This window comes from Podarcis bocagei (assembly GCF_964188305.1).
Source record: "Podarcis bocagei genome assembly, chromosome: 7".
NCBI lineage: Eukaryota > Metazoa > Chordata > Lepidosauria > Squamata > Lacertidae > Podarcis > Podarcis bocagei.
The window spans coordinates 75263932-75288138 of record NC_138132.1 but is presented as its reverse complement, the minus strand read 5'-3'; the positions used below and the strand labels follow the sequence as shown (position 1 = coordinate 75288138).

At 46.1% G+C, this 24207-nt stretch overlaps 1 protein-coding gene across 1 annotated transcript in view; it reads left to right on the top strand.

Moving 5' to 3' along the window:
- Window positions 1-24207, top strand: part of LOC308590981 (uncharacterized protein) — a 220976-nt gene that overhangs the window by 6659 nt on the left and 190110 nt on the right. The window contains exon 2 of the mRNA XM_081201423.1: window positions 155-302. Coding sequence (XP_081057549.1) covers window positions 165-302 — 138 coding nt within the window. The 5' untranslated portion in view covers window positions 155-164. The remainder of the gene's footprint in view (window positions 1-154; window positions 303-24207) is intronic.

Here is a 24207-nt window from a genome sequence, read left to right as displayed (position 1 = left end):
GATGGGCCTTTGGTTTGATCCAGAGAGCCCTTCCTATGTTCTTGTTTCCTTATGCGGTGGACCACTCTAGGAAGTAGTCTTCCAAAACTTGGTTGCAGTGGAATTAAAATGTGAATTTCTGGCAAATGACCATTTGAACTTCTTTGTACGGAAGGTACGAAAGAATGATGGCATCGGGAAGGAAGAACAATTACTGTGCTTTCACAGTAACTCTTGAGGGATCTGATGATGAAGGGAAGGAGAAAAGAACAGATACTGAGAGCATGCAGGAGGCTTTTGAGAAGTTCAGAAGACGGCGGCAGGTAAGGGTGAACAGTGTTGTGGCTTCCACAAAGGCATTGAGATCAGTTGTCGGAACGTTGCTGGCTTTCTGCTAGGCATCAGAAAGCAACAAATGCTCACCCGTTAATGTTTGATATTAGCAGACGAGGTCAAAACAGTGTAACCTTCCTACCTGGTTACAGTGATCTGTGCCTCATTCCTTTCTCGATTATTGTAATGCGCTATATGTGTGTTGCCTCTAAAGACCATTCAGAAACTTCAGTCGCTTCTGAATGCTGCAGCCACACTTCTTACAGAGGTGAGATTATAGGGCTCATACGTCTCTTCTCCCTCATCACCACCTTTGTAGCAGCTGCAATGATGGCTTGGTTATTTCTGATCGCAATTCAAAGTGCTGGTTTCGAAAGCCCTAAGTGAAGGCAGTGATGTGGGTTTTCTGGAAAACAATCATATGCAAATTAGAGTAAAAGATTGTCTCATGCATTTTATGCCCAACTGATCACTGCGCTCTGCAGGAGAGGGCCTCCTGCAGATACCATCTTGTCAAGACTTTCATTCCATACAATGTAGGGATTAGGTCTTCAGCATGCTGGCAACTGCCCTATAGAATGCTCTCATGTTATATATTAGAGAGATACTGGCCCTTTTGTCGTTTCAGAAGCTCTATTAGAAGACCTTCCTCTTGTGACAAATCTTTTGGGGAGAGATCTTTATCCCAATCTTCATCTGCTGTGCAATTGTTTTTATGTATAAAATTCTTTATTTAATGTTTTAATTGCATTGTCTTATCATTTATGTGTTTCCTACCCTGGGATCCTTTGGGAGGAACGGTGTGTTAAGATTTTATGCATAAATGAATAACATCATTCTAGTTACAGGTAGGTAGCCGTGTTGGTCTGCCATAGTCGAAAAAAAAAAAAAAATCCTTCCAGTAGCACCTTAGAGACCAACTAAGTTTGTTATTGATATGAGCTTTCGTGTGCATGCACACTTCTTCAGATACATTGAAACAGAAGTCACCAGACCCTTATATATAGTGAGAGGGTGGGGAGGGGTATTACTCAGAAGGGTGATGGGAATGGGTGATTGGCTAATAGGTGTGGTAAACCTGTTGACGACTGTTAACGACTGCAATTGGTCTTACAGGAAAAAGCAAGGGGTGGGATGGCTAAAAATAGCTATATCATGTATAATGAGATAATAATAATAATAATAATAATAATAATAATAATAATAATAATAATAATAATAATAATAATAATAAAAATTTTATTTATATCCCGCCCTCCCCAGCCGAAGCCGGGCTCAGGGCGGCTAACAACAATCAAATAATCAGTCAAATAATCACACAATCTAAAAATATTTCATTATAAAAATTAATTAAATCAAATTGATGGCAACCAATTAAGCAAAATTCTGAGCAGGTTGCCAGAGGAGGGAGTCAGGCTGCGCCCTGACCAAAAGCCTGGCGGAACAACTCTGTCTTGCAGGCCCTGCGGAAAGATAAGAATCCAATGTCTCTATTCAGACCAAATTGCAACTTATTGTTGTTGTTTAGTTGTTTAGTCGTGTCCGACTCTTCGTGACCCCATGGACCAGAGCATGCCAGGCACTCCTGTCTTCCACTGCCTCCCGCAGTTTAGTCAAACTCATGCTGGTAGCTTCAAGAACACTATCCAACCATTTCGTCCTCTGTCGTCCCCTTCTCCTTGCACCCTCCATCTTTCCCAACATCAGGGTCTTTTCCAGGGAGTCTTCTCTTCTCGTGAGGTGGCCAAAGTATTGGAGCCTCAGCTTCAGGATCTGTCCTTCCAGTGAGCACTCAGGGCTGATTTCCTTCAGAATGGATAGGTTTGATCTTTTTGCAGTCCATGGGACTCTCAAGAGTCTCCTCCAGCACCATAATTCAATAATGCAATAATGCAACTTATTACCAAACTTAAAACCATGTAGAGACATTATTATTATTATTATTATTATTATTATTATTATTATTATTATTATTATTATTATTCCTGTGTTTTATCTGTTGGAACTCAGTGTGGGGCCTTTTGGCTTTGGACATTATTAGAGACGTACAGTGGTACCTTGGTTTACGAACGTAATCAGTTCCAAAAGACTGTTCAACTTTTGAAATGTTTGAAAACTGAGGTTCAAAGGGCGGTCTGAAAATTTAATTGAGAAACACTCAGCGGAAGCTGTTCAACTTCTGAGGCGCGTTTGAAAATGGAAGCATTTACTTCCGGGTTTTTGGTGTTCAAAAACCGAAACGTTTGACTTCCGAGACATTTGAAAACCGAGGTACCACTGTATATTGTTTTTAGGTAGGTTTTATCAAATTATTGGTTTTATTATTTATTAGTTTTTATTAAAATGCTTTTCAAGTGCTGTAGACAGCACGGCAGTTGATACATAAAATGGTGGAGTTCTTCTTTATCTATGGGCTGGTTTGCTGGATCAAATGTTACATTTTACTTAGATCTAAGCCCTGTCCAATTCAGGTAGGTGCTGGAGGTGTAAAACTGTAAATACCTCTCTGAGACACAGGATTTGAGCATGTCCAGTGATATTTCTTTTTCATCAGAAGTTGTCATCCGTATCAATTTTGTATTGGCAAGATCCTTGAAATTTTCAGATGTTTGTGTAGTTTTAAATCGTATTTCTCACATGGAGATTAATGGTGGGACAAGAGGAACGGATGCTGTGGGCCCTACTGATCACTAAGAGACTTATTATTTGAGCCTGAAAGGATAAATATCTGCTATTTCTTTTGCAATGGTTTGATGACATTAACACTCTTGTTACAATTGAGCATGTTTTATATAAACACCCCAACTCTTGGATACATAATTGGACATTTAGATGGTATATATTGATCTATATGTGTAAACTAAGATGGATGTGTTGATGTTTAAATGTATTGTCAATGTAAGCTGAGGGTTATTTTTCCTCCCCCCATTTTTAAAAATAAAACTAGTGCAATAAAAATCAATGATATTAGTTTTTAAAATGCATAGCAGGAAGCAAGAGAGTGCCCTCCTTCCCTGCTCACCTGGTGTGCCCACCCTGCCTCCAACACTTCTGACTGCTCATATTGGGTGGGTGTCAGCATTTGAGCAGGACCGCAGGAACAGCCTTGCAGGAAGAGGCGTCTCTGACCCAGTGGAGGCTGGTCCATTAAGGTGGATACTACTACCAACAAAACACTAAAATACAATAACCTATTAAACATTAAAAGCTTCCCTAAACAGGGCTGCCTTTAGATGTCTTCTAAAAGTTTGGTAGTTATTTTTCTCTTTGACATCTGGTGGGAGGGCGTTCCACAGGGCGGGCGCCACTACCGAGAAGGCTCTCTGCCTGGTTCCCTGTAACTTGGCTTCTCGCAGCGAGGGAACTCCCAGAAGGCCCTCGGCGCTGGACCTCAGTGTGGTGTGGCGTCTGTGGTGGGTGCCACGGAGAGGGATTCCTGAAATATATTGTTACATGCCACCCCACCCTCCAAGCAGTGAGAGGCGCAAGGGATCTCGAGCGCATCACCCAGGGTTTGGTTTCCTTGAAATGCAAGTTAGCAGAAGGTGTGGTGTCTTTAGGGCCTATGACTTTATTTCCACATACAGTGGACGCTCAGGTAGTGAACGTGATCCATGAGGGAAGCATGTTCACAACCCACAGCGTGCGTCTGTGCACGTGCGGTTGCGATTCAGCGCTTCTGCGCATGCGCAAGTGCCGAAACCCAGAAGTAACCCATTCCGGTACTTCTGGGTTTGGCGTGGTGTGCAACCCGAAATCGCGCAACCCAAAGCATCTGTAAGCTGAGGTATACAAGCTGAGCATTGGGGGGAGGGGTTCTCAATACCTCAACAGATCCAGCACGGAGCAAAAAACATTGCTCTCTGCAGTTTCTAGCATTTACGGTAGCTTTTCATCTCTCTCTCTCTCTCTCTCTCTCTCACTCACTCACTCACTCACACACACGCACACGCACACGACCACCAACTCTGGATATTGTTCTTTTCCCTACCTAGGATTGCATGGCCTCTAGCCGGGTGAGCACAATGGGGTGAAATGTTTCCCCTCCCCTTTCTTTGCCACTTCCTTGACAAAAGGACTGGTTTGGCAGGCTTCCTCTTACATATTCTGCCCCCACAGGTATAGGTTGAAGGTTTGGAAGGGAACCCAGGGTTCCATCCAGACTGATTGGCGCCCCCTCCCCCAAATCATAAAACTACATATTTTGAAAGTGCATAGAAATCGATTCGCTGACAACTCTTCTGGAGACCCTGGCCCCGTTTCTCAGCTTACAAAGTTTTAGACAGCCATAAACTTCCAGGAACAAAAGCATCCCTTGATGCAAAGCATCCGTTAGAAGAAGAAGAAGAAAATCTAAACAGGTTTATCTTAAGCCCCAAATGGTGTTGTGCAACCGGACACAGATTGAAAAGATGGATATGGAAATAACCAGTTTAGTCCACTGAGAGAGACATTGCTGCCAGTGTGTACGATATTCCGTTACCTGGTGCGAACATCCGCTGCATTTTAAGGATCCAGACAAGCTGGCTCTCCCCATTCATATTTAAGGAAAGAAAGTTTAATTCTTCTTTGATGCCTCCCAAGAGGTGAAGCTGTTGTCTTGATGCTGAAAACTCATCTCGCCACATAGTAATTCTAGGCATTATTAAAATTAATGATTGTTTTTCCTCCTTATAGATTTGTGCACCCGCTTGCAGATTAAAGCTCTGTGCACAAATTGTATTGGCTTTTCGTTTTACCTATAGATTTAATTGTGTGTCTTGGTAACAGCCCAAATTGCTAATTAAGTCTGATGAAGATTATTCCTATATTAGTTTTTCCTTTGTGGCATTTGGTTTTAATTTTTGCTTAAAAGCAATTTTAACTGTTTCGGCCATGCCCCGCATTTGATGGCTTCAGTTGCAACCCGTAGCTGCATAGTGGATTAGGAAGGTAAAGTAGGGCAGTGCAGTGCAAACTAAGACACTATTGATGGGATGGGATGGGTTTTGAGGGGAGATCTGGCAGTGGGAAGTGGGATATAATCAGTAGAAGGGGAAGATCTACAGCAAGTTGCAGAGACCTTTCAGGGACAGCAGATAGATGGCTAATCCAGCAAATTTTTAAAGGCTCAGTTTCAAAAGCTCAAACTTTTAAAGGCCTTATAGCATTGAACCGCAGCATTAGAAGGGAAATTGGTGGTCATGTAGTCTAACCCTGCCCCCATAGTACATGAAATATACTTGGAGTCGAGTGTGGATTTCATTCTCTTTATCCAGCTCATAGTGGTGAGGAATGCAAGTTCCCCCGAAATGTCTGCTTTATATACATTATTTACACAATGGGAGCCACGCGATTGGCTAATTCTGGGATTCTCCTGTAGGCCAATCAGGTTGTGGCTTCACTTCCACCTGGAGTTCACTTCAACCTGGAGTTGGATTGGGTGGCTCCTGTGGACCAATCAGATTACTGCATTCTGGATCCTATTGTTCTAAGACCAATCAGACTGTTGCATTCTGAATCCTATTCTAGAACCAATCAGACTTCTGCATTCTGGATCCTATTGTTCTAGGACCAATCAGACTATTGCATTCTGAATCCTATTGTTCTAGAACCAATCAGACTGCTGCAATTTGGATCCTCTTCAACTCAGTACATAACAGTGCAATCCAGATAGCTGGTCACCCAGCCTTAGCTTAGAAACAGGAAGGCAGCAAGGGTGTGGCACGTCCTTGCATTTCTCCAGCCTTGGCTCAGCTGGAAGTAAACACTGGAGCATAGAGGTTCAGAGAGATGCAGTGGAAGCTGGCTGCGGTATGTGCCTATCTCCTCGCTGTGGCTGTATAAGAGCCTGTTGGCAGGAAGGGAAGGGCGGCTCAGCAGCGAGACAGGCGGGGAATGTAACTGGGGAGGCAGGCCCAAGGAAACCGCAGAAGGTTGTCTCCAACTAAGTTCTGTTCAGAGTAAGGTAAAGGTAAAGGGACCCCTGACCATTAGGTCCAGTCGTGGCCGACTCTGGGGTTGCGGCGCTCATCTCGCTTTATTGGCTGAGGGAGCTGGCGTACAGCTTCCGGGTCATGTGGCCAGCATGACTAAGCCACTTCTGGCGAACCAGAGCAGCGCATGGAAACGCTGTTTACCTTCCCGCCGGAGTGGTACCTATTTATCTACTTGCACTTTGACGTGCTTTCGAACTGCTAGGTTGGCAGGAGCAGGGACTGAGAAACAGGAGCTCACCCCATCGCGGGGATTCGAACCGCCGACCTTCTGATGGGCAAGTTCTAGGCTCTGTAGTTTAACCCACAGCGCCACCTGCGTCCCTTCCTATTCAGAGTAGATCCACTGAAATGACTTAAACACACAATTCCTAGTAGCTCCCTATGGCTAGACTGATGCACGCCTTCTTCATTCAAGCCTCCTAAATGTTAGCACGGGAGTAAGGAACCTCAGGCCCTGGGAACAAATGTGGCCCTATGGACCTCTCTACCTGGCCCTTGGCATTCTCCCCAGGCCACACTCCTTCCCCTCTGCTCTGCTTCCTTGAGTGCTTTTGTCTGGCTGGGAAGTGTCTGTGAAATGTGACAGCACCTATTAATTTGCCTGGAAAAGCCCCCACCCTCATGCTGAAAGAACACAGGGAGCCACTTTATACCAAGGCAGGCTTGGGCAGTGTTCACACTCGCAGAGTTTCCATTTCTGGGTTTTTCATAGAATCATAGAATCATAGAATTGGAATAGACCACAAGGGCCATCGAGTCTAACCCCCTGCCAAGCAGGAAACACCATCAGAGCACTCCTGACATATGGTTATCAAGCCTCTGCTTAAAGACCTCCAAAGAAGGAGACTCCACCACACTCCTTGGCAGCAAATTCCACGGTCAAACAGCTTTTACTGTTCACACTCGCAGAGTTTCCATTTCTGGGTTTTTAACCCGTGTCCGCACGACATTCTCCCAAATGCTTATGTAGCCTGTGCTTTGCTTTAAAATACTGCTGTTGGATGCTTTGTTTCTCAAACCAGCTTCACACCAGTTGGAGTCCTCCAGCTATTCCTATTTTGTCTCCTGCCAAGGTGCAAACACTCTTGCATAAGAGTAAAGACATGGCTGCCCAGTGCATACACAAACAGAAATGAATCTGACACTAATGAAGTCCTGTGGATGTGAACAGCTGGGGAGAAAGCTGTTAACGCACTGGAGCAAGCCCATATGACTTCACTGCACTCTAAATCGGAAATGTGAGCACCCTTTAGCTGTCCCTATCTAGCCCAGTATTGCTTCCTGTGCCTGACAGCAGTACTTTAGGCTCTCAGGCAGAAATAGGGACTCCATCATCCGCTTCCTGGTCCTTTTGAAGATGCCGTGAATCAAACTCGGGCCCTTCTGTATGCAATGCATGTGCTTTACCGCTGAGCAGCTGTCCCTCCCTAAAGGGACGGCGTACTGAGATGCGGCATTCAACATACATCTTCTAAAGTTACCCTGCGTGGCACATAAACAACAGCTGATTTTACAACGGTTGGTAGAAAGAAGGGGGGGCTCTCTGCGTTTGTGGGGGGAAACAATTGAGATCGAAGCAATTATCCGAGGGGGCCTAAGTTAGCTGAGCTTGATATATAGCCATTGTAAAAATCCTCGCCGCGGTGGGGTTAATTATTTCTGGGCTGTGGTTAATTTGCCAGAAAACTGCGGTGCCTTTTGTAAGGTGGTAACGGTGGGGAGCCTGGTGCTTTCTGCGAAAGGGGGGCGCAGTTGGGTTGCCTTTCTCGTTTCATTAAGTAGAGACCAAAGTGCCGTGTCAGGAGGCCGTTTGCAGGGAAACCAGAGAGATTACACTAATATCACGGTCCCACCTAAAGGCCTAAATGGATTTAGGATGCCCAGCAGAAGCCGGTTACCTCCCACTGAGCACATTTTCTTATCTCTGATCCATGCCTTGTACTCTTAAGGCGGGCGCACAGCATCGCCCACCGATAGGGAAAGCGGCCCCGTTTAACTACATCTCTCAGCGTGAAATCCAAGCTGTTGGAAAACAGCTTGTGATCTCTTTTTTTGTTGTTGCCGTAGCACAGTCTTGCTCAGTTATTTCAGTTTTCTTACATTTTCTTGTTTCCCAACTACTCCTGTACCATCCTCGCCAACATTGCATCGGAAGCTGCTGTCTGCTGAGCCCAGACCATTGGTCCATTTAGCTCAGGACTGTCTACACTGAGTGGCAACGGCTCTCCAGGGTTTCAGACAGGGGTCTCTCCTAGCCCTAACCTGGCGATGCCAGGGATTCAACCTGGGCCTTCTGCACACAAAGCAGTCCTAATAAGAATACATCCCCTTGGGTCCCCAGATGTTGCTGGACTACAACTCCCATGATCCCTGAACCTTGGCTAAGGTGACTGGGGAAGATGGGAGTTGCAGTCAGACACATTGCATTTTTTTGCACCTTTTGATCTCAACTTCTGACTTGGATCACCCAGTTTGAAGGGAGGTTATATAGGAACATAGGAAGCTGCCTTACACTGAGTCAGACCACTGATCCTTGGTCAGCACCTAGTTTTCCTAGAGCAGAGGAAGGGGAAACTGTGGCCCTCCAGATGATAATAGACTACCACCTCCATCACCCATAATGGCTGTTCATGCTGCCTTGGGCTTATAGGAACATAGGATACTACCTTAGATGGTCCCTCTGGCTCAGTATACTGATTGGTTGTGGCTCTCCAGGGTTTCAGGCAGGGGATCTGCCCCAGCGCTAACCAGAGATGATGGGGAATGAACCTATGGCCTTCTGCATGCAAAGCAGATGCTCTACCACTGAGCTGTGGCCCTCCTCTTAAGACACAGGAACATAGGGAGTCTCCAGCAGCTTTTCCTGAAGAACCTGAGGCCTTCTGCATGCCAAGCAGGTGCTCCAACATCAAGCCGGGTCTGCTTCCCTTGCTCTTTTGTCCAGATGTGGTCCAGCAGAAGCCTCCTCCTCCTTTCATCTGGGCCTCGTCCTCAGCTTGGCATCGTGACTCGGCTCCCACTCCCGTGGAGAAGATGAAATGTCAAGCCAAGGAAATATTGGTGGAATGAGGGCCTTGTATACAATTTGTCTCGCTGCAAGAATATGCCTCATAAACTTGAAATATGTGGACAGCCAGGCTGACAGTAAAAACTGAAGGCTCGTTACATTGCTTTTTGCTGTTGAATTCTCAATTACCAAAGCTGACAAGGCAGAAAGATATCAAGGAAGGAGATTTGGAGGGGGGGGGTATTTTTTTTTTTTGCCACAAAGACAACTAAAATAATAATTTTTGTTATGTGCAATACTGGTGGGGGGGCCTTAGATTTGCATCTGCCTTCGTCTATCCTTTAACAAATGTTGCCTACAAAAATACTTAGGCTAGAAGAAATCACAGACTCTTAACTTTGCAAATAAGTGAATGTTTTATTCACGGATTTTCCAGAAGTTACAGTAAGCAAGTCTCCATTGGCAGTAAAATGAAGATGAAAAAGGTTTAAATGACTTAAAAGGAAAAGAACTTGGTTTCCTTACAAAAAGGACCACGTAATCTCTGGGTTAGCAAAGGTGCAGGCTTTAAAATCTCCATTTTGGAGAGATTCAGTTCACTTGGGTTTTTGTTTTGTTTTTTGCTACTGGGAGCCATTGACCACATGTCTCCTTGCTCTGGGAAGCATAGGGAAAAAAGGGAGAATAGCAGGAAACTAAAAGGTTGCAGGGAGTCTGCAAAGCTCCACCCCCATGGGCAATTCAGGGTTCATGCACACAGGCGTGAGTCAGTAGCTGTATATTACAACATTTTGTAGTTTCAATATTTCTTCATTCAAGATTGATTTCAGCAATTTCTAAGTGCTTAATTACAAATGTCTCTAGGCGGTGTGCAAAGAAACTCAGTGCAGTTAGTTAAAACCAGGAAACCAGAATTCATTTGAAATGCCTGCAGGAATAAAGAAGTCTTCTGTAGGTCTTGGAAGGTCAACAGGAAGAGGGTCTGTCTGACCTCAACTGGGAGTTCCATAAAACTGGGCTCACAACACTGAACACACAGCTCCTGGTGAATATGAGCTGTGCATCCAAGCCAGGGGTATCACTAAGAGTAACGTCAATGATTGGGCAAGGATTTAAAGGTTCAGGCGGTACCTGAGGTCTCCTTGACCTAACAACTTAAGGGCCTTGCAAATTATTACAATAACCTTGACCCTGACCTGGTAGCACATGGGCACGCAGTGCAAGCTTTTGAGCACCAACCACCAATAGTCTGTCCCCATCAACACTCTATTCACAGTACAGTGGTACCTCAGGTTACAGACGCTTCAGGTTACAGACTCCACTAACCCAGAAATAGTACCTCGGGTTAAGAACTTTGCTTCAGGATGAGAACAGAAATCATGCAGCAGTGGCGTGACGGCAGTGGGAGGCCCCATTAGCTAAAGTGGTGCTTCAGATTAAGAACAGTTTCAGGTTAAGAATGGACCTCCAGAACGAATTAAATCCTTAACCCGAGGTACCACTGTATTTTGCAGCAGCTGGAGCCTCTAAACCAGGCCCAATGGGGAGTTCCACATGGAGCGTGTTGCAAATCTTGAGGTTACCAATGCATGGCTCACTGTGGTCAGACTTACTCTGTCCAAGGACTGCTATAGGCATACCAGCCACAGCTGGTAAAAGGCACTCCTAGCCACTAAGGCTACCTGGGCCTCCAGCAACAAAGATGGATGCAGGAACACCCACCCGCCCACCAATTTGAACAGACAGGTTGGACCTGCTAACGCCCAAGATCCTGTCCAACTCTAAAGTTCTGTAGCCATACTTTGAGTAGACTATTGCCTATGAATAAGTGATGTCTGTTAATGTCAATGGGTCTGATCTGTGTAGAACACAGTTGAACACAACCCAATGAGTCTCATTTCCTCCCTTTCTCTCGACCTTTTTGGTGGCCCAAACCCACAAGAATTCTCCTTAAGTTCTCCTCTGATGCTTACAGACTCCCCACCACTTTCTGCTGCTCCCATCAGATGCCTAACATACTTCCAAGTCGAGTCGCCATCAACACCTGCCCATGTGCAGGACTCATTTTTCCAGAAGAGGCTGAGCTAAGCTTGGCTTAGTCTGCTCACAGCACTAGGAACTGATAAGACACCATGGTTGGCGATAAGAGAAACAGAAGGAGAGAGAGAGAGAGAGAGAGAGAGAAGGGCTCCCAGGAGACAAGAAGCTGATTGAAGCTTCTCGGAGGGAAATGGCTTGTTTATCGCAAACATCATGGATCATTAGCAAAAGTGGCAAGGAAGGTTTTGAAGAAAAAACAAACCTTGATTATTTATTGAGTACCGACGACGAGCTCCGCATCTTGCGAAGGCAGAAGGGAGAAGCCGACTTCATTTCTCTTGCAATTAAGAAGTGCATAATGCTTCTGAAGGAAGAAAGGCATTTGGAATTTTGCATGCAAATTTGCATGGAATAAATAATCAAATGCGTGCGTGTGTGCGTGCGTGCAGGGGGTGGGAAAATGCCTTTGCATAAGCACACACACGATTTGCCTGCTTGGCGTGCAGTTCCTGTTTCTTTTTCCCAGAGAAGGTTTGGAGCTGGAGGACTCCGTAGGAGGACAAACTGCCCCGTTGTGGTTTAACACTAGAACTCGCGGAAATCCTGGGAAGCTCAATGTTGGAAGAGTCAGGACAGAGAAAAGGAAAGACTTCTTCACGCAGCGCATAGTTAACTTAAGGAACTCGCTCCCACAGGGGTCAAGCTCCCAGGAACTTGCAGGGAAAAACTGACAATGATGATACTTTAAACAGAGGAAGAAAGAGAAATTTCCTTGTTAGAAGGAATCCTTTTATAATCCGCTCCTTGACATCGGAATCCCTGCTAAGAACATAAGAACCAAAGAATATGCTCCAGCACCCTGTTCTCACAGTGGCCAACCAAATTCTGCAATGGGAAGCCCATAAGCAGGACCTGAGTGCAACAGCCCTTTCCTGACTTGCGGTTTCAAGATACTGGCATTCAGAAGCATTACTGCCTTTGGCAGTGGAGAACATGGCCATCATGGCTAGTAGCCATTGCTTGCAGGGATCAATCAGTGGGAGCTTTCCCCTCCATCATAAATTTTAGCTCATTTATGTGTGACAGTGAGTGGAGGCTTCTTTCATCAGGATCAAGGCAGGGGAATGTTTACCATTCCCTTCTCTGCGTGCTGCAACCTCTGTGGAAATCTCCACCCGTGTTTAAAATGGAAGGTACAAAAATGCCTGACATGGCTGCAAGCTGTTCTGCGCTAGGTCCCGAGACCCCGGAGGGCTGCTGCCAGTCAGAGAAGACACCACTGGTCTAGACGAACTCAGCCTAAGGCAGCTTCCTATGTTCACAGCCACAAAATGCTTAGTTACCCTAATAATCCCAAGTAGCCTAATAAATTTGCACAAGGGGGGGAGGGGGGGAGTAGATGACGCTGCCGTCACTGCAGGCAATTCCGCTCCCTTTGTCTCATTAACTGAGCGGATGATTGTCAGAACCTGGGCGAGCCTTCCTTCCGAAAGAGATCCGTGTGTCAGAAACCGTTTGCGGGCAGATCCTGACTCTGGAGATGAAGTTATAAATTAAGCTTTTATGAAGGCATGAAAAGCATCCTGATGTCCTTTTTATAGCTACATATCTGAGTAATGGCAATAAATTAGCTGACATGCACCCAAGGACATCTTACCCTTGTGCCACCATTGATTGCTTGGTTCTATAAATCCCCCCCCCCCCAGCATCTCGTTGGAGCAGAATTTATCGTGCCGAGGCCCTTAATATGTTTATGATGAGCCTAGATTAGGATGCTGTGATTTTCTGTCACTCAGGCAAAAATCTGGGAAATGGAGGCAAAGCTTGCCACTGCACGCGCATACATATCTCCAATGTTTTCTCCACCGCTGCAACGGGAGCACTGTTGGGCTGCGTGAAATGTGCTGGTTTTAGTGTATAAAGCCCTTGAACAACCTGGGACCAGGATACCTGCAAGATTGTCTCACCCCTTATATGCCCAACCAATCACTATGCTCTGCAGGTGAGGGGCTCCTGCAGATACCTTTGTTCTGCACAATGTAGGTATCACATCCCAGTGTTGTGGTACCTACTCTTTGGAATTCCTTCCCCTTGAGTATTAGGCAGGCACCGTCTCTGTTGGGTTTCCAACACCTGCTGAAGACACTTCTCTTCCAACAAGCCTTTTCAGCAGAGATCTTTCCCCCATCTTCATCTGTATTGGAAATATTTTAAAGATGCACTTAGATGTTTTATCATTTGTGCATTTGCCGCCCTGGACTGTTAAGTTGTGGGTGAACATATCAGACGACACAGCGATTCTTCAAACAGCTCTTGTTTATTCACAGGCCAGAACAGAACAGAACTGAAGGGTTCAGCCAGCCTGCTTATATAGAGCTCCACTAGAACGCAACAGTAACAACTTTCTGTAACTATCCAATCACTGAATGTCACTTTCAATCCCTTATTTGCATATGTGGACCTGAACTATCTACAGTATCCCCCTGCTGGCCCAGGGTGAGAACTTCAGTACATAACATGGACTAATTTGGGAGGAAGAGCGGGATATAAATGTAATAAATGTGAAACAAATAAGTAAGTGAAGAGAGATAAACCACCTCTAGACTTCTTCTTAGCTGGCCATGAAAGATTGTTCTATGCCAGGCATAGGCAAACTCGACCCTCCAGATCTTTTGGGACTATAAGTCCCATGATCCCTAGCTAACAGGACCAGTGGTCAGGGATGATGGGAATTGTAGTCCCAGAACCTCTGGAGGGCTGAGTTTGCCTATGCCTGTTCTATGTTGTGTCCAGGCTAGGCTAAGGAAGTGCTTGCTTTGATGGCTTTTGATGTCTGGTGGCTGCTTGCTAGCGGACACCCCCTGCTTCCATGAATATGGGCTGAAGTAGGGCTGCCATATGTCTGGAATGTCCTGAGCATAGCCAGGATTCCTCCATCACAAAAGGCATCCAGGTGGAATTTTCAGGAAGTGGCTAAAATGTCCGGAAAACCCGGGTGTATGTCAGCCCATATCGGAAGCTCAACAACTTTTGTTTTCAGGTTTTCACTTTTTGAAATATTGCAACCCTAGCTGAAGACTAAAAAATAGGGTAGGCTGTTGCGATGTAGGAGAGAAAGGTTTGCTAGCAAGAAGGAACCCGGATATGACATTGTGTGGATTTTTTTGGAGGGAGCAGGAATATATGCTTGCCTGCCACCCTCTTGCATAACATACCGGTATATGTCTGCAAATAAATATTGACTCCTTAACTCTCAAGTGCTTCGGGAAAGAGAATCTTTAGAAGGCTTTCCCTCCCTTTCCTACCAAAACTTTGCACAGCTCCAGAAAGCAAGGGGCATAAAACAAGCCCCTGGCAGAACCAGCCCAAGCCATAAGCAGCATTAAAGGTAAAGGTAAAGGTACCCCTGCCCGAACGGGCCAGTCTTGACAGACTCTGGGGTTTGTGCGCCCATCTCACATCTATTGGCCGGGGGCCAGCGCTGTCCGGAGACACTTCCGGGTCACGTGGCCAGCGTGACAAAGCTGCATCTGGCGAGCCAGCGCAGCACACGGAACGCCGTTTACCTTCCCGCTGGTAAGCGGTACCTATTTATCTACTTGCACCCGGGGGTGCTTTCGAACTGCTAGGTTGGCAGGCGCTGGGACCGAGCAGCGGGAGCGCACCCCGCCGCGGGGATTCGAACCGCCGACCTTTCGATCGGCAAGCCCTAGGCGCTGAGGCTTTAGCCCATCTGCCTGTAAATGGAATACTGGACAATAAAGGAAGTCGAATGGAGGGTTGTGCAGGCATAATTACTGGAAGGCAGAGGACTGGATTTGCTTGAGTTATGTGCCGGCAGTAACCCAAAACGTCACCCATGAAATAGCTTCCACCCTCTTCTGGCCAACTGAAGACCGGCTCAAGTGGTATTTCAGAAATGGGAGGGCCACAAAACAAAAATACTCCCACTGTATATCGCAGCCCGTAAAAATGCCAGAGTCCGCTATATAATTGCAGGATTTCTGGCCCATCCAGCGTCTCTGCAGGCAGGGACTCGGGGCAACGATGTGAAGAAAAGGGAAAGAAAGAAGAATGCGAGTCTATGTGTGCGTTTAAAGTAATCTAAGGGATTGAGAGCAAAACAACAACGAGATGCAGCCATTTCCCCATTGTGACAAAGTCGTGGGGCTTGAAAAACGGATGCTGCGTGCTGGCCCAAGACTGTCGTGGAAACAGCACCGTCTTTCCTTGGCAGAGATGATTTCGTGGGGAAGAGAAGTGGTCTCACATTCACGAAAGCTGATGCCCTGATAAATCTGCAAGTCTTTCAGATGCTGCACAAAGCTCACTGGGTCATTTTCAACTACGTAAGTCCTATACTCACTGAAATGAATGGGGCATGTTAGTAATGTCCATGAACTTCAATAGATTAGACACTCCCTTTTATTGTTTTAACATTATCTACTGTGTGTGGCTTCCTGGGCAGCAACCAGCTTCCGACTTCAGCAGACTGGCTTCCGGCTTTGAATTCCAGGCTCTTGTTCCACAGTTGCATCAAGTCTGTTCTCTTTCAAAACACCTTCATCTCCAGAAAATAAAATAAAACTCTCTCCAGCTAAGCAGTTCCTGGAACGCTTTGCCCCATGGCACACAATAGCAGGCAATTCAGAGAGCGAGCCTCTCCAGCTTCCTCTGGGAAGACAATCCTCATGGGTGAAGAGTGTTTATTGTAAAGGAGAACATTTCCCCATGAAAGGACGGTCATTTCTTTTGGCCAGCTTTAACCCTTTGCATACATTGCTTCTGACAAGCTGCAGTGGAGCACATCTCGAACTCACCGCCACATTGTTTCCCACAACTTGCTCTGTTTTCCACTAACAATGGGCCTTTCAGAAAACAATGGCTGGCCAGGTCGAGTTATTCTGGCGCCCTACTTTCTCGCGGCGAGACAGTCTGATTATCCTTGGCACCAGGTTGCCTTCAGCTCTGAAACAGGCTGCAAATGGAAGAAAACACCTGTAGCTAAGTTTTGCATAGACTCCAGTTGAGTGCCTGGATTTTGAGGCAAGGAAATTTCAGCAGGGCCTGTTAAGCTAGAAGATTCAGGGCATGCAAACTCGAGTATTTCCCCACTTTCTCTCTTTGTTGGGTGGCCCATGCAAAATGAGCATCAGGAGCTGCCAGGTTGCCATGCAGCGCTCCATACAGTAGATCTCTGAACTGCAGGAGGCATCCTTCTTAGTGAAGCACCTTCAGGCCTGTCAACCCAGGTTGGCCATTGGACTCCCTGGGATATAGAAGGGGGCTTGCAGCTCCAGTTGAGTGTTGTTCAGCTGACAATGTCTTCCTGAGGTCTGGCATGTCCCTGCATGCTCTCCCTCCTCTGTCAGAGGCAGCATGACTCTGAGCACCAGCTGCCAAGTATCCGAAGTGGAGGGAGCGCTGCAGCAATCAGGTCCTGCAGGTGGCCTTCCCAGAAGAGGGATCTGACTGGCCACTGCGAAAACAGAATACTGGGCCAGACTGGCCTTTTGACATGGTCCAGCAGGGCTCTTCTTATGTCCTTATCCTTGATTTATGCTCCAGTCCCAACTTACAGCTTGCTTCTTGACCTGGTTGGCTCTCAGGTCCTGACTACTGGCTGGCCTCCCGGCTCACCTTGCTGCCCATGGTCCAGACTTGGCAAGAATCCAACACTGTATACTAGAGGATACCAGTGGCGTAGCGTGGGTTGTCAGCACCCGGGGCAAGGCAAGTAATTTGCGCCCCCTAACCCGTGGATTTGTGCCCCCTAACCCTAACCCTCAGATGTTGTGCCCGGTGCGGCCGGGCCCCCCTGCACCCCCCACGCTACGCCACTGGAGGACACACACGGGAATCTTCTCCGTGGTTTGTTTTCAAGCGGAAGAGGCAACAAGTTCCCTATCTGTACAGAAACACAGTGTGGAGTAGTGGTTAGTGTCAGGAGCTCATCCTACACTCGAGTAGGACCCTGGCAGAGACACATGCCCGACTGTCATGTTCTCTCCCTTCTGGTTGATCATTTGGGATCGACCGAACATCACAACGACCGATGCCAGCAGACATTGGCTCACTTAGGGATCCGCAGAGTCTTCGCAGCTTGCGTAACAGACCTCAGCAACTCAGCATTTTGGCTAATCTACTTTATTTAGATATAAACACTCATGGAGCTCTGCAGCATGGCTCCCTCTCTCTCTAGCATCAGACAGCAAAGAGAAGGAACAAAGGACAATAGTCCCACTTCATGGAACACAGTAACACAAGCATCCTGTCTCCGTCACTTCCTACTTTGTGGAGTCAAAACATACACCGTCATGTGATAGACAAAAATCCCATGACTGCAGACACGGAGCAGGAATTCTAACAGTTAGAGTGTCAGACGAGAACCTGGGAGACCCGGGTTCAAATCCCCACTCAGCCATGAAACAACTTGGGTGACCTTGGACCAGTCACTCACTCTCAGCCTGACATAACCTCACTCTGCACGTTCCCTAGCATGGAAAGGAGATGCTGGGGCTGCCTGGTGACCCCTGACACAAGTCCAGAAGGATTAGGCTAGATGACATCCAGACTCCTCCTGATTCTCATCATTGTTTCTACCTGGTTGGGCAAATGGGGCATTTCCCAACCAACCTCAGTTTGTTCCCACTTGGCACTTGCCTGTCTTCCTTCCTACTTACCACCAATGCAAGAGGTGGCAGCGGTGGCCCTTCCTCCTCTTTTGTCTCAGTGCTGCCCCTTGTAGAACTTGGCAGGGAGGAGGAAGGCACACCTAGAATGCATTGACACTGCTTGTCATTGGCTCCGGCTCTGCCAGTCACCAGCTCTGGCTCCGCCTACTGTTGAGCTCCTTCGCCTCCCCACTCTCCGTCTCAATGGGCATCACCGCATAATAAGATAGGATACAGTTTTGCAAAGTGGTTGATACTGTCCCCCTCCCCTGGTAGGGGGTTGGTAGGAATGTACAGGGAGCGAATGAAGAGCTAGGGGGTTGAAAGGGGGTTTAGAAAGGGCGAGGGGCAGGAAAAAGGTTTGTGCAGTAAAGTGTGAGAAAATCAATTAGGAAACTATGAGCCTCCGAAAGAAAGGGCATGTACAGAGTGCACCTTCCTTGCCAATGCGGAACTTCTGCATTTAATAAGATTCCACTGTACAACAATATCCGCCCTTTTCTTTTCAGAATGCTAGTAATGGTGACAACAATTCTATGGTTCTATAATACCTTCCTAAGAATTTGGGTTGGGGCCGATGACAGTTTTATGAGCTCGCCAATGAGTCGTTTGGAAACCTTGATATAAGCCAACAGCCATTCTTGTGGCGTTTATAGCAGTCAAACAGTGTGTGTTCCAGCATCAGGCGTACTCAGAATTAAAAAAAATAGCAGTGCGCAGCATATTCTTAGGCTGTAGTCGAGCACATGGTTGCTTGGGAGTAAGCCCCACTGAACTCACTTGGACTTACCTGTGCATAAAACCTCTGTTAGGCAGTCAAAACTTTGTCCTATAACCTATAGCTATGTAATGATTCATTCTGCAGAGGCAAACCAGAGCAGGGGGACAGTGACAGAGTGCCACCTAGTGGCCCAGCTTTTGACTGACAACCCCAGTCAAGTCCTGATTTCTCATCTGAGAAATTCCTTTAAAGCTTCTGTATGTTTGGTGCGACTGAGTCCTTCTCCTCCCCCTACAATTTGAATTCTGGAATAAATACCTCCCATTCAAATTGATTTTTGTGCGTGTGATGAAGAATGGGGGAAAAGTGTGTGTGTGTGTGTGTGTGTGTGTGTGTGAAGCAGTGAAGTTGCCATCTATTCCTTTTGTGCCACTGTGCATCACAAAGAATGAAGCTCATAGAACGTCAAGCATATATATGTTAAAAAAAACACAACCGAGCAGGCAAATCAAGCTCTTTTGATACGTGAGATGCTTTCGATAAATATTCCTTTCTGAACCAGGGTCCCTTTGCACCCCGCAGTGCAGACAGCATGAACATGCAAGGTATCAGCCATCAAAATGTATTGAGGGCGGAGGACCCAGCCTTTTGATTAGGTGCCTGCAACTGCCGGGTTGTTGTTTTTAGCTGATCAAGAATTAATTCGGCAGGAGCAAGCATTTGAAATGTTAATTGGCTAGGTTTCTGAATAATTCTAATATGCAAGCCCCCAGATGTAACAAATAAGCAAGCCTTGCTATCATCTGTCTACTCCCCCCCCCCCGACAATACACAGGCACAAACACCCCTTGCAACTTCTTGCAGATGGTCTCCTTCGCCCCCCACCCCAACAATGCAATCTTAGCAAAGGGAATTTATTTCCGGGTGATCACAAATGTCATAAATAGAAACCTATTATCCACAGCATTGATGGGAACTGGGTCTTGTATTAGAATAATGGGGAGCCAGAAGAGGAATAGATCTCATGCTGCAATTAACTCCAGCTTTCAGTCCTAAATTCTGTTTCGGGAAGGGATAAAGAGGGGTGTGTGTGTGTGTGCACGCGCAGAGGGGAGGGGGTTGGAATATTATTTGAGAATCTAATTGAATGCACCTGCTGTCCTCCGATAACGCAGTCAGAGATAATCTAGTGCCACAGGTAAATACCCTTTTCAGAGGTGCGGCACAATGAAGATGAATGGTGCATGTAATTTCCTGCATTATCCACATTTCCGCTCCAGAGCCAGTATGAGAAGCTGCATTCTTCTGATTGCCCTCAATGAAAGGGAAAATGTCAGTGAACTTTTGTGGCCCAGGAAATCCTTCACTGTGTATGCTTCTCATATTTTTTTCTTCCCTCCCTCCTCGTTTCTCCAGACCAGCTCTTGTGAAGATGGTTTGCTGAGAATAGGAGGTGGGGTTCTTTCCTTCCATGTCGGAGCAGAGTTAATGAAAATAGCAGCTTCCTCTTACCTCAAAGCAAGCAACTAACCAGGGGTTCCCAAACAGAGTCATCAGTTCGCCAGGGGCGAACATAAACTGGCGACTGATGCCTACTTCTCTCCAAAGAAAGAGACCCCCTTCACTCCCCTAAATTCTCTTCTCGTTACCTTCTGGCATGTGAATATTTATGTGCAAGGACGCAGAAACCTATCAGTTTTGCTCCTTTCAGTTTTTTATTTCTTCAGTCTTAAATTCAGACCTCCACATTTCTGAAGCAATTTGTATTAAAAAACAGACCAAAATTGTGAAAATTCCAGTCTACTGAACTGGTACCGCAGCCTCCCGGGTCACATCCACATCCTACATTTAAAGCACATTTATACCGCTTCAACAACTACAGCTGCCCCAAAGGATCAGGGGAACTGTAGTTTACTTGTCACATATCTAAAATTCCCAGCTCCCTTGACAAGCTACATTTCTCAGAATTCTTTTAGGGAAACCATATGCTTTGAGAGCCAGCGTGGTGTAGTGGTTACGAGCAGTGGACTCGTAATCTGGTGAACCTTGTTCGCTTCCCCGCTCCTCTACATGCAGCTGCTGGGTGACCTTGGGCTAGTCACACTTCTCTGAAATCTTTCAGCCTCATTCACCTCACAGAGTATTTGTTGTGGGGGAGGAAGGGAAAGGAGATTGTTAGCCACTTTAAGGCTCCTTAAGGAGAGTGAAGTCCAAACTCCTCCTCTTCCTCCTCTTCCTTCTTCTCTTGAATGCATGGCATCGGTGTGACCTTCAATTGCACCCTTGAGGAATGTGGTTTGGTCTGCAAAGCTGGTGGTAGAAACCTGACTTTGGTGGCACAGAACACAAGGAGCCCCAGTTCACACCACCAGTTGTCTTACTGGTACAGTGGTACCTCAGGTTATGTACTTAATTCGTTCCAGAGGTCCGTTCTTAACCTGAAACTGCTCTTAACCTGAAGCACCACTTTAGCTAATGGGGCCTCCTGCTGCCACTGCGCCGCGATTTCTGTTCTCATCCTGAAACAAAGTTCTTAACCCGAGGTACTATTTCTGGGTTAGCGGAGTCTGTAACCTGAAGCGTCTGTAACCTGAAGCATATGTAACCCGAGGTACCACTGTACTCAGTATTCTTTAGCCTCCTTTCAGCCATTTGCTCTCCAAGAAAGGGGTTGATGCATAGAGGGATTGAGTCATGCACCAGCCGGACTCCACTCCCAACACCTCTTTTTAGCTGTTCTTATTTTTATCTGTAAGTTGCCTTGAGTTATGTCAGGGTAAAAGGTGGGGTATAAACAACCAACCAACCAACCAACCAACCAACCAACCAACAGCAACACTACCACCGCCTGTGCATTAAGAGAAGGTCTGACAGGGGTACCAGCTGTATTCCATGTGGTGTTGAGGCCTGATCATGTGGAAGAACATACATGAAAGGAGCTAGCTTCACTTCCAGACCTTCAACCAACACGTATAGCTCCTGGGGTGGAGCTAGGCAGTTGGGCATAATTTCAGGAGTTGGGCTAGAACAGGGGTCAGCAAACTTTTTCAGCAGGCCTTGTGCGGGGCTGGACTATATTTTGAAAAAAAAATATGAACGAATTCCTATGCCCTACAAATAACCCAGAGATGTATTTTTAATAAAAGGATGCATTCTACTCATGTAAAAACATGCTGATTCCTGGACCATCTACAGGCCAGATTTAGAAGGCCATTGGGACGGATCCGGCCCCCGGGCCTTAGTTTGCCTACCTATAGGCTAGAAGCTCAGCCCTACTCCCTGTTATCCACATGCTAGTAAGATTTAACAAGGTATCAGTTTCCCTTCCAATGTGTGTTAATTGTATGCAGCACTGTTTCTGTTCTGCTGCAGTTTGGCTTCTGACAAAAACGATGCTATCCATTTCACTGTCTGCTGTGGCAAAATTTTACATGATTCACCGTGTTAGAATTATGTTATCCCACACCGTCCAATGCAAAGAAAACAGAAACTGGAGGGAAAGCAATCCATTTTATATCGTTACCTATCGTTTCCAGAATGAAAACAACAATAGTTGAATGATTATTTTATTTCCTGGATTGAATTCCATTTGGGACACAAGACGAATAAGCGAACATCAGCAATTTACACTCTAGTTTCTGTTTTGTGTTCAAATTTTCCAACATCCCTACGTGTTTTCCCTTCGCTTGGCTAACACGTGATGAGGGCTGATATATTTGTTCGGAATGCCAAGAGCAGCGTCGTGGGATCCACGCTGCTCTGATGGGTTGCCCTTCTCCACAGCGCCAGAGCCTTCGCCACGCCGTGACCTTCCTCCGCACGACGGCGTCTTCCGCTCTGAATTGAGAAACAGGGCGCAGAGTTATTGAGCAGGCTAAATTGAGATTAGAGAACCATTTGGTTAATGGCTAGTAAAGTTTCCTGCTCTTCAAACGCCAACCGCCGGGCTGAGGAAAACATAAAACTGACAATGTCGCCGCCGAAGCTGTACAAAACACAGATAGACTTGAAATTAGCTCTCCGTATGCAGGGCCTGAAGTAATTACATTTTTATGAGAGAGTGAATGTTTAATGTCATTCTTTAATGGTGTCTCTCAGCCTGCAGAATGCAGTTTTCAAAGCACGTGCGTCCCTGTCAGATGCAGACATTTCTCTTGGCGGTGAACAACTACATCAGGCTTTTAGCCCGAGGGTTGATTGCATTGGAATTATTATTATTATTATTATTATTATTATTATTATTATTATTATTACTATTATTATTAATTTTAGGGATGCACCTAAGGCCAGGATGAGTAGTTTGTTATCTTCTTCTATTTATAGCGTGCTTTATCGGCCCAGAATTTGCTCCCAGAGCAGCTTAGAACAATTTAAATTCCTCACAAAACCCTTCATTTCATCGCCCCGTTTTCAGGCTATGAAATTGGGGAGAATGCGGCAATTTTGGGGGGCAGCAGTTTGCGATTCCCAGGCAGGGGAGTTGCCAGTACCGCCTTGCAGCTTTGGTCAGCTGCCATATATTCCGCATCCCAAAATGCCCTGGTCCAAAAGGTATTCCAGAGGGCAGCTACCAATTCACCCCTCATAAAATGTGAAAGAGGAGAAGTGGTTTCTCCCCATTTTTACCCCTGCTCCTCTTAAGTCTGGGCTAAACTTTCAATAGTGATTTAAAATCATTTCAGTGATGAATTTAGACTGCCTGGAACTAGAGATGGGCAAATTTCAGTTCCTCTAAGTTTCTCGTTTCTCCCAGTTCCGTTTAGATCTCCCTATATCACCGTATAAGCTTTCTTTTTAACATCCCTCAATAAAAATCCACACACATTTTGTGTGCATTGCAATTAATATACACAATTTGCACGCAATTTAGCCTAATATATATTTTTTTCTAAAGCTGTTTCCCCTAATATAATGCATTTTTGTACATTACTTTCTCAAAAAAGAAGCATTTTTTTGCATGCATTTCCTCCTAATAGACACCCTTTTGTATGCCTTTTTTTTTGTTGGCAACGAAGCTGGATGGCTTTAAAAGAGAATTAGACTAATTAATGGAGGATAAGCCTATCAACGGCTCATCACCACAACGGCTAATTTCTCCTTCTATTGTTGGAGGCAGTATGGTTCGGCACACCAGTTGCTGTGAATTGCAAGTGGGGAGAGTTGATGTTACGCTCAAGTCCAGCTTAAGGGCATCTGGTTGGGAAAGAATGCTAGACTAGATGGTCCATCAGTCTGATCCAGCAGAGCTCTCCTTAAGTTTTACGGTTAGAGAACTGCATCACAAAATTTGGAGAAGTGCAAATTCTGAAGGGACGTGGGTGGTGCTGTGGGTTAAACCACAGAGCCTAGGACTTGCTGATCAGAAGGTCGGCGGTTCGAATCCCTGCAACCGGGTGAGCTCCCGTTGCTTGGTCCCAGCTCCTGCCAACCTAGCAGTTCGAAAGCACGTCAAAGTGCAAGTAGATAAATAGGTAC